The 15293-nt window shown below is 53.1% G+C and overlaps 2 protein-coding genes across 7 annotated transcripts; one reads left to right on the forward strand and one right to left on the reverse strand.

The window, feature by feature from the left end:
* The first annotated feature begins 47 nt into the window (after positions 1–47).
* Rell2 (RELT like 2) lies at positions 48–4196 on the forward strand. 3 transcript variants are annotated; one of them, XM_005006965.4, is made up of 8 exons: positions 48–863; positions 1271–1504; positions 1897–1962; positions 2056–2122; positions 2583–2768; positions 3016–3391; positions 3507–3540; positions 3778–4196. In XM_005006965.4, exons 2-7 carry the CDS (start codon positions 1321–1323, stop codon positions 3537–3539), a joined length of 912 nt encoding a protein of 303 aa, XP_005007022.1. In that variant the 5' UTR covers positions 48–863; positions 1271–1320; the 3' UTR covers position 3540; positions 3778–4196. The 3 variants fall into 3 exon arrangements, with proteins under 3 accessions (XP_005007022.1, XP_012996452.1, XP_012996451.1); XM_013140998.3 differs by having other exon boundaries at positions 48–854; XM_013140997.3 differs by having other exon boundaries at positions 48–847.
* On the reverse strand, positions 2420–14566 carry Fchsd1 (FCH and double SH3 domains 1). 4 transcript variants are annotated; one of them, XM_005006963.4, is made up of 20 exons: positions 14449–14566; positions 14116–14213; positions 13491–13536; positions 12660–12727; positions 12194–12329; positions 11975–12111; positions 11818–11881; positions 10353–10481; positions 9688–9810; positions 9450–9545; positions 8947–9066; positions 8464–8568; positions 8160–8321; positions 7465–7593; positions 7303–7386; positions 7020–7137; positions 6659–6879; positions 5969–6056; positions 4805–4860; positions 2420–4672 (listed from the first exon to the last, which is right to left on the reverse strand). In XM_005006963.4, the coding sequence occupies exons 1-20, from the start codon at positions 14467–14469 to the stop codon at positions 4607–4609; spliced, it is 2067 nt and encodes a 688-aa protein (XP_005007020.1). In that variant the 5' UTR covers positions 14470–14566; the 3' UTR covers positions 2420–4606. The 4 variants fall into 4 exon arrangements, with proteins under 4 accessions (XP_005007020.1, XP_003477328.1, XP_005007019.1 ...); XM_003477280.5 differs by having other exon boundaries at positions 12194–12335; XM_005006962.4 differs by having other exon boundaries at positions 12194–12350.
* Positions 14567–15293: the final 727 nt, after the last annotated feature.

Below are 15293 nucleotides of genomic sequence, written 5' to 3' on the forward strand. Positions count from 1 at the left end.
CGCGCCCAGGCCACGCCCCCTGCGGAGTCCCGCCCCTCGCCTCATTTGGCCTCTCTGGTTTCTGGGGCGTGAACAACCGGGCTTGGCGCGGAAGGGTGGCTGAGTCCTGGGATGAGAGGATCATTTCTTTCCAGGCGGGGGTCAAGCCCTCGGGAAGCCGAGCCATCTCGACTAGCCGCTTGCCCCAAGGGGGCGCAGGCCGCGGTCACCCGTCTAGGAAGCTGCAGGGATCCGGCCACGCTGCCCCTGTCAGGGGCAAAAAGCCAGCTTTCCCTAGCTGGCTGGGAAGACTCCGGGCCAGCCGCTCGCCCGGGGTACCTAAGGGCAGGAGCAAAGCCAGGCTTGTCGCATAGACCAGTGGAGGCCACCTCCGCCTGACCTCCTGTCCCCCAGGCGGACCCGGACGCAGCGCCACACATCCCGCCCGCAGGGGGGGCACAGTCACGCGCGCCTCTCACTGGCGCTCACACGCGCGCGGGGTTCGCGCTTTCCTCCCAGCACACCTGCGCTCCGCCCCATAGTCCTGGGCCAGCGACAGGAGAAGGGATTTGAAAATCCAGGACGGCAGCCGAAGCGCCCTCATCTCCTTCCTCTCCCAGGGCCAGTTATCCAGAGCCTGCTGCGTCTCCCAACCAGCCCGCATCCCCCACCATCCTTCCCTCCCCCCGCCTGCCGCGGCACCGGTATCCGCAGCCACAGCCGGGAGCCGGTGAGGTGGCGAAAGGAGGAGGGAGAGGAATCAAGGGATGAGCACCGGGAGGGCATCGGGGGCCCTGAGCCGGACTAGGACGCCCCTGGAGCCAGAATCGGAGCCGGAGCCGGAGCCGGAGCCGGAACCAAAGCACTGGTACCGGGTGGGCCAGGTGATCAGGGTGGGAGGAAAGGAAAAGGTGGGGAGGAATCCGGTAGTCTAGGGAGAGGAGGGGGCTACACAAAGGCCTGCCTCCGTAGAGGAGGTGCGGACGCTGACTCAGGCGCGATTTCTGCACATGCCGCCTGAGAATTTTGTCCCATACCGTGCTGCAGTGACCTTGGAAGGGACTAAAGCGCGGGTCGAGCTGGAAGGGTACCGGTCTGGGCTTTATGGAAGTGGAACCAGAATAGTGGCAGGGGGCTTGCGCAGCCGCCTTCTGCCCTCCAGCCTTGGTCGGTCTTGGCCGACCAGCACCCTTGGCCCGGACAGCTCCCTCATTGGGTAGGGGGTGGGGCCCGAATGCCTGATGGGGATCCTGAAGATCGCTTTTGTACTCCTCCCCCACCCCCACTGCAGCCCCTTAAACCCAGGAGGCGCCCTGGCCCGCGCTCGCCCCCCAGGGCCTCATGTCGGAACCACAGCCTGTCCTGGAGCCGCCCCAACATGGGCTGTACATGCTGTTCCTGCTTGTGCTGGTCTTCTTCCTCATGGGCCTTGTAGGCTTCATGATCTGCCACGTGCTGAAGAAGAAAGGCTACCGCTGTCGCACATCTAGGGCCTCGGAACCTGACGACGCCCAGTGCCAGCCCCGTGAGTGAGGAGCCTGGAACCCTGGCTCAGCCACCTGTTTTCCTTACCCTTCTTCCCACACCTTTTTCTGCCTTCCTGGACAACAGACCCAAGCCAAATCTTGATCCAGCCTGCAAGAAGTCTAGTGATGATTTTTTTCAGTCAGTACGTAGGGTGACACCATCCTGAAACCAAGTCTAGAGAAGGCACCCTGGGCAGGAAGTGCTCACAGATGATAGTGTTGGGCTCCTATTGACTTCCCCATCTTTTCTGGCCCCTGACATGCTGAAGTGCAGCATGATGGCAAATAGGTAAAGGGGTATGTCTTGAGCAGTCAGCCACGGGGGCTGTCGGGTCATGTTCCCACTAAGCTGACTCATTTCCTGCTCCCTTGCCAACCTCTCATCCTTCAGCTGAGGACGATGACGTGAATGAGGACACGGTAGAGAGGATTGTTCGCTGCATCATTCAAAATGAAGGTGAGTACAGGCTGAGCCCTTGCTCCCTCTCTCTGTCTTGCTCTTGTCTTGACCTCCACCTCCACTGACTCCCTCTTTTCCTTCCCCCCTCAGCCAATGCTGAGGCCTTGAAGGAGATGCTGGGGGACAGTGAAGGAGAAGGGACAGTGCAGCTCTCCAGGTGAGCTGGAAACAGGGCCAGCATGACTGAGCTTGCCTTGGAGAGTAGCCTCTCCTCCAGCACAAGCCTCTCCCCAGCATCACTGCACGCTTGGGGTTGGGAGAGGACCAGGCTAGCCACCTTACAGAAAGAAGTTCAGTTTTGCAGTAACCTCTGGTCTTTCAAACCATGTCTCCCATCTAGATAGCAGCAAGCCTAACACTCACCTCTATTGTCTCTCTTTTTAGTTAAGCATTAACCTTTTTGGTTTGTTTTGTTTTTTAGCAAACAGGGCTGAAAGGAAGGTCACATGGTCACTCACATCTTAATACTGAATTTATTAGATAAAGACCAAAGGATGTTGGGACTGAGGGTACATGGGGCTTCTGAGGGTTTAAAGAGCATGCTGAAAGAACAGGAGAACACAGAACTGGAAAGGAAATAGAAATATCATTTCTGTTCCCCTCCTGCCTATGTCCAGCGTGGATGCCACCTCCAGCCTGCAAGATGGAGTCCCCTCCCATCATCACACAGTGCATCTGGGCTCTTCAGCCCCTTGCATCCACTGTACCCGCAGCAAGAGACCCCCACTTGTTCGTCAGGGCCGCTCCAAAGAAGGAAAAAGCCGCCCTCGTGCTGGGGAGACCACTGTATTCTCTGTGGGCAGGTGGGAAAACAATCCTCCAGGGAAAGAAAGTTTGAAGTAAAGACCCCAGTGCTAGGTGCAGTTCCTTCCTTCTGGACTGGGAGCCACATCAAGAATCAGGCTGCACAACATACCCCACAGTCTGAGAAGGCCTCTCCTAACTTAGGCCAAGAAGAAGGGGCCATCAAACCCAGAATCTCTCTGATTGGAGGGGAGGGCCAGGCAGCCTGAGTTGTGGTCCTAAGCCCCAGTGTTCTCTTCCTCACAGGTTCCGGGTGACACACATTGAGAAGCGCTATGGGCTACATGAGCATCGTGATGGTTCCCCCGTGGATAGGAGCTCAGGCTCTGGTGGGGGACAGGACCCAAAGGGTGGTCAGGGCTCTGGGGTCAGCCAGTCCAGGGCAGGAATGCCTGGAATGGAGAGGCTGCCTCCTGAGGAGCCGCAGCCCCAGGCCCTCACCAGTCCCCCAGTGCAAAATGGAGGACTCAGGGACACCAACCTTATCCCTTGTGCACATGAGGGGAACCCTGGAACCTCTGCAGAGCCAACACTGGGGACCAGAGGGAGGGGCCCAAGCCCAAGGCTGCCCAGTCAAAGGGTCAGTGAACAGCCAAGCAAACTGGACACCTCAGATCAACAGGTATGAAGACATGGCAAGGGCTGCACTGGGCTCAGTTTCAATGTGCACTTCTTTGGGGGTCACTGATAATGGCCAAGCTCCTGTTCCTATTGTTGTCACCTCCCCTTTCTCACAGGCATCTCCATCACAGGAAGCAGTGGGTATATGAGGTGAGTCTTCCTGAGCCCCAAGTCAAATGATCTTGTCCCCCAACCTAAATTCCCTAAGCTCATCAATTTTCAGCCCCCTGAACCCCTTGGGTGAAGTACAGTCTCAGCCTGCGCCACAAATGCCTCAGCTGGTGGTGGGGAGTGGGTATGAACTCCAGGGGATAAGGACCTAGGAAAAAGCTGAACGGGACAGAGCCTCAATAAGAAGCAACACTGTTCCCCTTCCTCTCCTCCAAGCCTCTTCCTTCATTGTACTGATGGACTACCAGCGGGCAGGCCAGGGGGTGAGTGGACATGAAGGCCCTCCCCTTCACTGGATGGCACTGCTCCCCAGTTGAGGGACCAGCTCTACTTCTACCTGGAGTTGCATGGTCTCGGCCTGGGGGACCACTGGAAAAGTTATCCACACTCCTGGCCCATACTCTTTTCCACATCCCTTACCTGCCAATAGGCCATTTGGCCTGCCTTCCCCAACACCTCGTTCCACATGCTAGAGTGTGGCAGCTGGGACCAGGCCCCTGCCCTTGGTGGGCCCTGAAGCAATAGCACCTTAGGTATCCTGCCCTCTTGGCACAAGAGGTCCAGGCCCTGCCTTGGCCTTCGTGCCCTTTATTCACTGTCAATAAATCTGCTCAGATCATTACAGCTGTTTTGCATACTGGCTCCAGCTCCTTGTGACTCCCATGGCCTGCTCTTCTCCCGGCCCCAACCCCAGTGGCCCTGGCATCCAGAGTGGGATGGGCCACACAGCCAGAGTAGAGACGGAGATGGGTCAGAGCCATTCAAGACTTTAGAAGGTGATTTTGGGGTATTTCGCCACCCTAGAATGGGGTGATGGCAGAAGACAAAGGGGTAATTCCAGCCCTAAAAATGGCAGGAGCACAATGGAGAAAGGTACTGGGTTCTAGTCCCAGAAAAGGGGAAAGAAGTTTCTCCCCTGGAAGTAAAGGTAGATATCGGGGAGATTCCAGCTTTTGGCTGTGTCGCTCCAGATCATTGAGGGGGTGTCCGAAAGCATGGAGATAGGGGCAGCAGCATCACTGGGGGGCAGTGTTCCCCATAGCTTTCAGGTGAGAGAATCTGGATGGCCAGGATCTGGGGCTTTAGCCGGTGGGGGAGGTGGTGGCCGCATCTGTAGGGAACACATAGTAGTGCCCTAGAGTCCTCCCTCAGGGTATCCCTGTCCATTCCCTCAGGCCAGCAAAGAAAACAGGACCAGTTAGAATAAACCCTTTGCACACAACCTCCAAGATAGGGCCCTTACCGGCCTGAGTCGAGGTACCATTGTGTCCAGGAGTCCAGGGCAGTCCAGGGCTGTGTCTAGAAACAAAACCACAGTCAGGATAGTGACACTCTAGAAGTATTTATTGGACTAACAAATAGTCACCAACCTAAGATATAAACTGCATTAATCCATTCATCTTTAATAAGTATTTATTGGGCAACTGTTATGTGATCATCTTTGATCAAGGTATCAAAAAAGCCAGGTAGAACACACAGCCCTCCTCCTCTTCCAATGCCTCTCAGGAACCCAATCAGGAAACATCAAAAATACAATGGGCTGCGCATGAGGACACAGGTCTATAAATCCCAGCCACACAGAGCCTGAAGCAGGGGGATTGTAAGTTCAGAGCCAGCTTGAGCAACATAGCAAATCCCTGTTTGAAAATAAAAAATAAAAGGGCTGCGAGTGTAATCCCATGGTAGACTGCCCCTGGGTTCAATCCCCAGTGTTGGGGGTGGGTGGGGAGGGGACAAACAAACACAATGAACTAGGGTGCTGGGAATGGTGGTGACTCCAGGAGGGTCAGGCAGAGACTCTGGAGCAGGTGAAAGCAGCAGAAAGTTTTAGTAAAAATGGGCATTCCACGAGGAGAAACGGAGAAGCAGAGCCAGGGAAGTAGTCCAGGGGTAGGATGCCTGCCTAGCAATGGCAAGGTCCTGGGTTCCATCCCTAGCACCACAAAAACAACAACCAAAAATGCCACAAGGGGAAAGGAATACACAAAGCTAGGTATTTGCATGGCCCAGTGACACTAAGAACAAAGGCTAAACTTGGGGAAATGTAGTGAGAAAAGGTAGGTAATTTTAAAAATGATAAAACAGCTACTACTTGCATGCTTCACCGTGCCCCAAGCACAAGCCTATATATCCCATAGGTATCTTTGTAAATTCTTATAACCATCCAATAAAGTTGTACCTTTGACCTCACTTTATAAAGGATATGAAAGGATGACCAGACAGGATAAATATCCCACATCAAGTCACATACCAGGAAGTGGCAGAACAGGAGCTGATCCAGGCCAGCCTACGGACCCTACTGTGAGGTACACTCAGGCTCCACAGGGAAGCAGAGTATGACCTGAGATTCCAGGCTTCCTCCCTGCCATCTCTTATCCTTCCAGGACCCACAATTCTCTCTACTCACCCCCAGGCAGGACAAGTACAGGAGGTCCATCCAAGACAGAGGTGGGTGCAGGAGGGGAGAAACTGGGAGGTGAAGGAGACGGCAGCATCTGGGACCAGGGTGGACACACAGTTATTCCTGGAATGTGGGAAACTTTCACTCTTTTCTTTCTTTTTCTGTTTTTCTGGCCCAACAGTTCTAATTGCTGGCTTTATTAATTATTTGTTGATACACATCATATGATGCACTCTCAGAGACTAGTTTGGCTTTGTTGTTGTCTGATGTGCAGCAGAGCTTGAACACACATGCTAGGCACACTGGGCATGCTATGCCGGCCCGCACTGAGCTGCAGCCCCAGACTTGCTGAGTTAGTTTCTGTGGGTCAGGAATGAGGCTCAGGACTCTACCCCTATTATTTCTAGTCATGATAATGAGCCTGCTAAGGTAGGTATTATCTCCATTTTACACATGAAGAAACAAGCTCAAAGAAGTTAAGAGACTGCCCAAGGTCAAGCAATGGAAATGTGAACTCAGGTCTATCTAACATTAAAGTCTTCCAAACTCCCAGGAATTTTGCCTTGGCTTTCCTTTTTCCTAGCCAAAGGAGATGGAAAGGCCCAAGCCACCCTAGGAAGAAAACCTGGGCCTTACTGGAGTGAGGTAACCATCCAACTCAGAGATAGCTCGGGACCCAAGAGAATGAAGCCTCACCTGTTCAGGGTCAGAGAGTTCAGGGGGGCCAGGGGGCCCAAGCAACTCCTCCACAAGGAGCGAAGGGAAGACGCCAACGTGGCCCCCAAATTCGCCTCGCCAGAACCCATCATCCACTCCATCCTGGGCCCGGGGCAGCAGGCGGATGAGCGCCCCCTCAGGAAAGCTCAGCTCTTCTTCACTTTGGCCAGTGTAGCTGTACAGGGCTCGGGCCAGGAACGCTGTAGAAGCCCAGAAGAAACAGTAAGAAAAGGAATGAGATGGTGGTACCCAAGTAGATTCGTGGTAACCCAAGGCTATAAGCACCTAACAATTTTTCTCCATACTTAGTACCCCTGAACCCAGAACTTTCTTTTCTTACCTGTGGGCTCTGCCCCTGAGGGATTGTCATTGTCCTGGCCACTCTCAGGAATGGAGAGATCCGGGAAGTTGAGATACCGCTCAGGGACAAAGCCTACTTCGCCATGCTGGTTCCGAGCCTGCTCACCCAGCAATGCAAATGGAAATCAGACTCGCCTCAGTAATCCATGGCCCTGGATCTTCTCCATTCAGGCTTTCAGCTTTGTCTGCATGGGTCCTTGGGGGCCATGGAGAAGTCCTCCCACTGCCCCAACCCAAGGTTGGAATCAGGATCCCATACGCACCTTGACCCATTCGTCAGCATCTCCCTCTTCAATGACCTCCAGCCATTCACCCTCCATGATGGTCAACTCATCCTCATGCCCTGCCTAAAAGCCCCACAAGGATGGATTCAGGATTTGGCTGTCCTCTATTGGCCACTCTGAAGTCCCCAGTGCTATTCATACCTGATAGCCAAACACCACATGTGCAGGGCAGGGGAGTGACCTGGTGGCCAGGGTTGGAGGGGCAGGCTCTTCAAAAAGCTCCCCTGTCTCCTCACATTCATCAAAGTCAGAAAGCTCAGCATCCTCAGCCTAGAGAAGGGAGAGGACACATACAACTATGGTGCGGCGGGGCCTCGCTTCTCCACCCTATCCCTAAAGGAGGCCAGGAATCCTCCTCCAAGAAGCACCACCATCTCCCATTGCCAAAACCACCAAGAGCAGAATGATACTAAGTAATACCAACTGAGCGTTTGATATGTGTCCAGCACAATGCCACATTGTTATATTGTTGCATTTATTCTTCATAATACCCCAGATTTACTTTTACAAACCTCATTTTACTTTTAAAGAAACAGGTTCAGAAATGTTATGTCATTTTACAAAAATCACACCGCCAGTAAGTGGAGTGACTGGTACTCAAACCACTTTGCTTCCTGAACTCGAGTTCTGAACCATTCATTATATCACAATAAAAGTTTATTGAGGACTTTCTGTGCCAGAAACTATGCAAATAATTTATATGAATCATGTCGTGTAAGTCTAATAACAGCCCTCCGAGTTGGGTACTGCTCTGAGCCCCATTTTAGAGGGTCTGTCTTCCACTGAAGAGTTTTGCCCTCCTGGATGTGGATGGCTGGGGTTGGAGAAGTGCTCACCGTAGGAGAGAGGTCCCTTTGGGACAGCCGAGCCTCACTGAGCCTTCGTTCCTGCTCCACCTCATCCTGGGCCTGGGTCATAGCTGGCTTCAGCCAGTGCTGCACATCCAGGCCGGCCCCCTGCAGCAGGGCCAGCCGGGCAGCCCCCTTCACCTGGCTCACCTGGCATGAGGAGGAAGGGGGTTGGTGGAGCCTGGCCAGCTGTCGACTCTATTTCCCACCCCACTTCCTCCCATCACGAAGAAGAGTGGGCTGTCAGAAAAAAAGGGATCTCAGTAGCTCTAAGCCCAGGGCTGAGCCTCACCTGTGCTCGCCGGATGCTGTCCTTTACTTCCTGCAGCCGCTGCTCTATGCCCAGAGCCTCTCGCTCTGAAGCCTGCTGCCGCCTCTGCTCTAGGCGCTGCAGCACCTGATGGGGAAGGGGGAGCCAGGTGGAGCGCAGTGGACCTGAACTTATTCTGGGCCCGGTACTTTGCTAGTTAAATCACTTGCATTGTCATTTAATCTTCCCTACAAAGTGGGTGTTGCTATTGGCCACACTTTAGTGATGAGGAAACTGAAGGCCAGAGAGGTGAAGTCACTTTCTTACTCAAGGTTATAGAACTTGAAAGCAACACAAGGTAGTTTGAGTCCAGGTTAGTCTAGCCCCAAATGCTGTGCTCTTAACTACTGTGTTACACTGTTGTTGTTAAAATACCCTTTCCTCCCCTCTTGTCTCCCCAAGGACTCCAGGGATCCCCACTCCTCAGCATTTCTGGTACCCCCAATATCTGCACCCCCACCTCACCCGATGCCCATGGTGCTGGATCTTGTAGTCACGGGCAGCTCGGCTGGTCCAGCGCTGGATCTCCTTCTCTAGGCTGCTCTCCCCAGCTGTGCCTTGTTTCCCCTCTTCCAGAACACACACCTGAATGGGATGAGTGGTTTCTGAGATTGTGCCTCTTCTCCAGTCCCCTCCTCTCTATCTCTCTTTTTTCTTGATCTCCAGGACAGGAACAAAGGGTTGGGGGCACATGCCTATGTCTGTGGACACAGACATACACATAGTGTGGCACAGAGACAGAGTCCTAGGAATGCGATCCCAGGAGATGAACACTGATGGACCGGAGAGGACAGTGCAGGAAAGAGACTGAATGATGAACTAAGGTGTGTCTGTGTATCGTGGTGGGAGGGAGTGAACTGGAATTCTGTCTCCAAGGTTTAAGAGCAGATGAGTTAATAGTGGGTGGGAGGGCTAAATCATAGTTTTGTTTATATTTGGCCATCTTCCAACAATCAGGGAAGTCTCACCTGATCAGCCCCTGCTGGCTGAAACTGCTGAGGTGGGGCAGGTGAAAATGCTCCAGGCTCCTGAAGAAATAGCTTTACATCCTGCTCCCAGTTTACCTGGGGCAGAAAAAGGCATGATCAACCACTCGCCAGCCCCCTCTCCAATCTTGTCCCCAGTATCTCTAGGACAAAAGAGGACAAGGTGCAAAGGAAAGGAGCAGAAGGATCTCTAGGGGAGCTCTCATAGTCCGGCCCTCACCTGGGAGGTGGCCTGCCCCCCGAGACGGGCATGCTCCAGGACCATCTCTGCGGCTTCCAGCTCAGTGCGGCTCAGTAAGGTCAGAGGGTCCCTCAAGTGTTCTGACAACTCGCTGACCAGGGCCTGAAGAGAAATGCCACATACTGATACTAACCTTTTCCCAGGCCCCTACTGTCCAGGGTCTGGGTGAGGGATGGACATGAGGGATGGGAAGGAAGGAAGGGAATAAAACATAATGACTACTTCTGAGGTAGGCCCTCATGCACGTATACTCTTTATCTATTTGTTTATTTTGTAGTGCTCGGGATGGAACCTAGGGCCTTGTATTTGCTGGGCAAGTGCTCTACCACTGAGCTACATACATCCCAACCCCACTATCAGTTTATAAAACACTCTTACACCACTCTCTTCTTTTAAACTTCATTAATGTATAAGGTAGGCAGAACCAGGGTTAACCCTGGTGAGGAATGTGGGGCTCAGAGGGGTTACACGCACTATACCATGCCATGCTCACAGCGAGAATCATAACAAGAACCCAAGTATGTACTTTCTCTTTCCACTCCGAGCAAGCTAGTTTCTAGCATCAGCTAGCCTCAAGGAAACAGGGAAGGAGAGGGTGGCCCTCTCCCTTGTGAGAGGCAGGGGTAATCCGTGTTAGGACTCACTTTGAGCAGGGCTGGCAGTTCCTCCTTGTAGTAGTGGTCAAGGTGGGCATTCGTGGCTACCAAGTTGAGCAGGTATTCATTGCGGGCTGCTCTCAGCTGCTGGGAATACTGGACTGACTGGGCAGAAAGCTAAAGGGTGAGAAAGAGGTGTCAACAAGGAATCTTGGGGCCCAAGGCTAATCCAAGCCAAACCGGCATGGGTTCCCATGTTACTGAATACTCGCTATGTGTTTGGCACTATATAAAAAACCTCACAGACAACTCCTGCTCAACACCTTGTAGTAGAGGCAGTTCAACCCACAATCTGCAGGTCACACGCATCCTTGAACAGCTAATCGTGCGACACCGTAATACTGTAAACTTTTAACTTCATTATGTGGTTTCTATCAGTATTTTTCATGACTCAACTGCATGGTGCTCCAGTGCAGGCAAACAATGGGATGCTGTGTAGGGGACAGTGCGGTGCCCTGCTAACTCCTGCCTCCCGAGCTGGCCACACACGGTCAGCGCATTTGTGAACAACCACTTTCAGAGATGAAGCATACAAAGACTAAAAGTAAACCCGAAGTTTCTGAAGGGCACCTTGAGAACTCACCGAGTTGCCAGCAATTCCCTCAAACCAGCCACTGATGTAACAGTTTCACAAAAACAATTTCAATATCCCACTAGTTTTACATTTATGTTGTCCTATTCTTAAAAAGGAAGTTTTATTACATACATATATAGAGAGAGAGAACTAGGTATCTTATATGCAGCCCAAGACAATTCCTCTTTACTCACTGTGGCCACAGCAAGGTGAAAGATCAGACACTCATGCTCTAGTGGGTTGTATATACATCTAAAATAAAATCTAAACTGTTCCTACCAGTGATTTATCAGGTCCAACATGAGTTGGCTCCCATACCTCTCTTATAATTGCTTGTACCTTTGCTTGTAGTGCTCCAAGCACTTTGGCCTTCTCTCAGCTTCTGGAGTCCCCAAAGTCATTTCTACCTCAGGGCCTTTGCACTCACCATTCCTTCTCCCTGGGATTTTCTTCCCCTGTATCTTTGCAGGGCTGGCTGGCTCCTTCTTGCCATTCAGGATACTTACTCAGAGGGGTCTTAGCTCTAAATTATATCCCTTTGTTGCCCTTCATCATGGCACCTGGTTTTATTTCCATCTACATCTGATTATTTATATACTCTGTCTCCCTCAACCAGGCTGTGAGAGCAAGAACTGCCATAGTCATATTTTTCACTGCATCCCCAGTACAGAGATCTTCAAAAAGTACATAGTAAAGAATGAAGAGGAAAGATATCATTTCCACTGCTAAGATGAAGAAAATGAGGCTTAGAAAAATCAAGTAAGTTAACCACAATCACCCACCTAGCAGGTATGAGATTCTGGACCCAATCTCACTCTCTTATACCCCTGGATTCCAAACCACTGGACTACTCTGCCTCATTCCTGCTTTTTTCCAAACCTTGGTGCTCAGTTTCTGGAGACTGGTCCGAGAGTGGAAGATGCCATGGTCACTTCGATTCAGCCTGTGCAGAAGGAGAGGAAATGGCATCAGGCCGAGCTCAGATGCTTTGGCTCCACGTCCCCACCTCAGGCCTCCTCACCTCCCGTGAGCCCACCTGGCTTTGACATCAGCTGCCTTCTCCTGTGCCAAGGCCCACACGCGCTCCCGCTGCCCATACAGCTTCCGACTTCGGCTCAGCTCCCGGACGGACTGCAGCACCTCAGCCTGCGCCCTCTGGAGGCTCTCTGTTCCCTAGTGATAGGAACACACCGAGTCCTGAACTGGGCCACCTCCACTCCCAAACCAGCTCCTTCACCCATGCACTTAACCATACCTTCCTAAGCACCTGCTCCTTGGCACTCCGCCCTGTGCCCCCTGCTAGGTCACGGAATCGGTCAGACACCTGGAGTCGAGTTTGGCCTCCTGCCACGGTGGCATCCAGCAGGCAGCGCCAGGCAGCAAACACTGTCCTGTCCCTTCCCAGAGAAGGTCTGTGTTGAAGAAGGGAACACTCCACAGCCTCGTGAGACGCCCCCAACGCTGTGGGAGATGAGTGTTTTCCTTCCCCCCTGTCTGGGAGCCCATCAATCGATCAGCCCATTAGCTCAGCCACAAGCTCACTCAAGCTCTCCGCCCTCACCCAGTGTCCTTGCTGGGTCAGCTCCTCTTTCGCTGCTCTGTCAGCTCTACCTGCAGCTCCCATGCCCTGCCCCCTCACCGGCCCTTCATCCCCACGGGTCTCAGGGGCTGAGTGCCCTTCACTGTCAGCCCCTGGGATCCTCTGCCCCCATGAGACCCACCTGCTGTCCATCTCCCCACTCCGCTGCCCTTCCCTCTTCAGGAACGGCCCCGCCAGCTTCTGTAGCGCCTGTTGAGAAAGGCATCACAGGCTGAGTGGGAGAACACAGAACCAGAGTATACCATTCTTTGGATGTAGAAATGTGCTACTTTCTTTGTTAAATGCCTTTTATTTGTTACAATATTTAATCCTTACAATAACCCTACATGTAAGTAAGGTATTGTTGTTGTTTTGAGACAGGGTCTCCATCTGTAGTTCAGGCTGGCCTTGAACTCACTATGTAGCCCACACTGGTATCAGACTTGTAGCGACCCTACTGCCTCAGCCTCCCAGGTGCTGGGATGATAGGCATGCAGTACCACAACCAGCAAATAAGGTTTTTTTCCTTTTCTTTTCTTTTTTTTTTTTTTTTTTTTTTTTGGTTTTTTTCCTTTTTATCGGTATCAGGGACCAAACTCACGACTGCCTGCTTGCAAGGCAGGCGCTTATGCCGCTGAGCTAAATCCCCAACCCATTTTTTTCTTTTCTTTTCTTTTCTTTTTTTTTTTCCCCCGTATGCGGGATCAAACTCACAACTTTGTGCTTGCAGGCAGACACTTGTGCCACTGAGATATATCCCTATCTCCAAATAAGGTTTTATTATCACTCCATTTCACAGAAAAAGAGTGAGGCTGAGAAACGTTAAGTAACTTGTTCAAGGTTACACGGCTAGTAAGTTGCACGACAAAGATTTGACATAAGTTGGCCTGACTCTAGGCACTCATTCCTGACCACAATGGAAGGGTGTACAGGAGGACAGAAAAAGAAAGAAGGCCAGAGGAGCATCCCATACCTGTCCATACTCCCGTTCAATGGCTGCCCTCTGCTTGCTGTAGGACCTGTGGAGATTGTTAAGGAAGGTGGCAAATTACTAGTAGTTGACCATGTTACCCCACCCTCAATGCTCTCTTCCATCTAGGCCTAGGAAGAAGTGGGGGGCCAGTCCACAGTGTGGCTGCCCTCATAGGGAATGGGACTGAAGAGACAGTCCTTGAGATCACCTCAGGCAGCTGCAACACGAGACAGGCTCATCACTGCTCAGAGCCCAGCAGGACCCACCCCAGCCCTGGAGGCCCATCTGTGGGCTCGGAGGAGGTAAGGACTGGTGGGGGCCCGGGTTCGGGTAACCAGCTTTCCAGCAGTAGGTCTAGAAGAGATTCTGCCCTAAGCTCCCCCGTGGGGTTGGGAGTGCGGTGTGGAGCCAAGAGTCTCAGGACCCTCCCCATGTGTTTACATGTATGCATTTCCAGGATCCAGAGACGCAGGCCTAGCACCGGTGAGGGTTGTGCCTGGTAAGCTGGGGGGCTCTCCGCCCTGCCACGCCCCCTCCGGACGCCGGCAGGCGGAGGCTGGGGGAGGAGAGGCGCGCGCCAAGCAGAGGCTGCGGCGGCGTGGGAAGGCCAGGGGTCAGGGGCTACCTGATGTCCTCCAACAGATCCGCCTCCCTCTGCTGCCGAGTCTGAAGGATGCTCAGCTGCTCCAGGAAGCGAAGCTTCACCTCCTGGGCCGGTTTCGCCTATGGGATCGGAGGAGGATGAAGATCCCCGGCGTGGGGACCGAAAAACCCTCCGCAGGGAGCGGCGAGGGGGCGGGGCCGAGGAGGGCTGAGTCGTACCCCGGTTGCTGCTGTATTAGGCTCTGGCCGCTCCCCGCCCCGGTTTCCTGCCCGTTTCCCGCCCCGGGTCAGCGCTCCTTGGGCTCCCTCCGCTCCCCCGGCCCGCCAGGAGTCTCCATTCCCGATCCCATCTCACTTTTCGGGGCGGCGGCTGCATCTCCGCTCTGGCCAAGGCGGCCAGCGACTCGACTCCGGAACTCAAGAAGGCCCGGCCCACGACAGAGCCCCGCCCCTGCTCTGGCCCGGTTCTGCCCTCGCCCCGCCCACGCCGGGTCCGGCACCGCGCAGGGCGCAGAAGCACGGGGGCTGCAGAGAAACTGAGCTCGTGTTATGGCTGCGAATATCCAAGAAGGGCCCGGGCCGCGGGGTGGACGCTGCGTCTGCTGGGAGGTAGGGAGAGCCCTGGGCTTCTGAATGAAGACGCCTAGCTTCTATTTCTAGGGTAGCCACTGATTCAGCCTGTAATTATATCTAGTCATTCATTTACATTTGCATATCTTCAGTCCCAGGACTATGGGTGAGGAATGGCAAGAAACTCAAAAGGTGACCAGGGAAACTGAGTCACGGACACATGAGCGAAGATGCATCTGAGGAAGGGAGACAGGGCTAGTTCCATACCTTTTCCTAATTCCTGTTAAACTGGAAAAGCCAGCGTGAACAGGTTGAGAAAGATGCCTGGAGCCAAGAAGGAACCAGGCCCATAGGAAAAGACAGGTATATCCTGGGCTCCACTGAACATTACCCGATACCAGTGAGGAGCAGGATGCACGTGGGGCCTATGGCACAGAAAGCTTTCAGGAAACTTCAGGTTCTGCTCACCACATCTACCAACCCTGACACTACATTTTCTGAGAATCTTCACATCCTTTCCTCATCCTCCTCACCTATGCCTCCTTAGCCTACATCTGGATCCCTACACCAGTGACATGGCTCAAAACTCCAGATTCGTAAGTACTCAGATTTTTGTTTTTTAACTTTTTA

This window comes from Cavia porcellus, unplaced genomic scaffold (assembly GCF_034190915.1).
Source record: "Cavia porcellus strain 051 isolate PalLab524CR breed Dunkin Hartley unplaced genomic scaffold, mCavPor4.1 scaffold_21, whole genome shotgun sequence".
NCBI lineage: Eukaryota > Metazoa > Chordata > Mammalia > Rodentia > Caviidae > Cavia > Cavia porcellus.

Coding starts and splice junctions, on each gene's coding strand:
- Rell2 (XM_005006965.4), top strand. CDS start 1,321: ATGTCGGAACCACAGCCTGTCCTGGAGCCGCCCCAACATGGGCTGTAC. Junction 1,505..1,896: donor CGACGCCCAGTGCCAGCCCC/GTGAGTGAGGAG, acceptor CTCATCCTTCAG/CTGAGGACGATGACGTGAAT. Junction 2,123..2,582: donor GGGACAGTGCAGCTCTCCAG/GTGAGCTGGAAA, acceptor GCCTATGTCCAG/CGTGGATGCCACCTCCAGCC.
- Fchsd1 (XM_005006962.4), bottom strand. CDS start 14,469: ATGCAGCCGCCGCCCCGAAAA. Junction 12,112..12,193: donor AGGAGCAGGTGCTTAGGAAG/GTATGGTTAAGT, acceptor TCCTATCACTAG/GGAACAGAGAGCCTCCAGAG. Junction 6,057..6,658: donor AACTCTCTGACCCTGAACAG/GTGAGGCTTCAT, acceptor CCCTGGTCCCAG/ATGCTGCCGTCTCCTTCACC.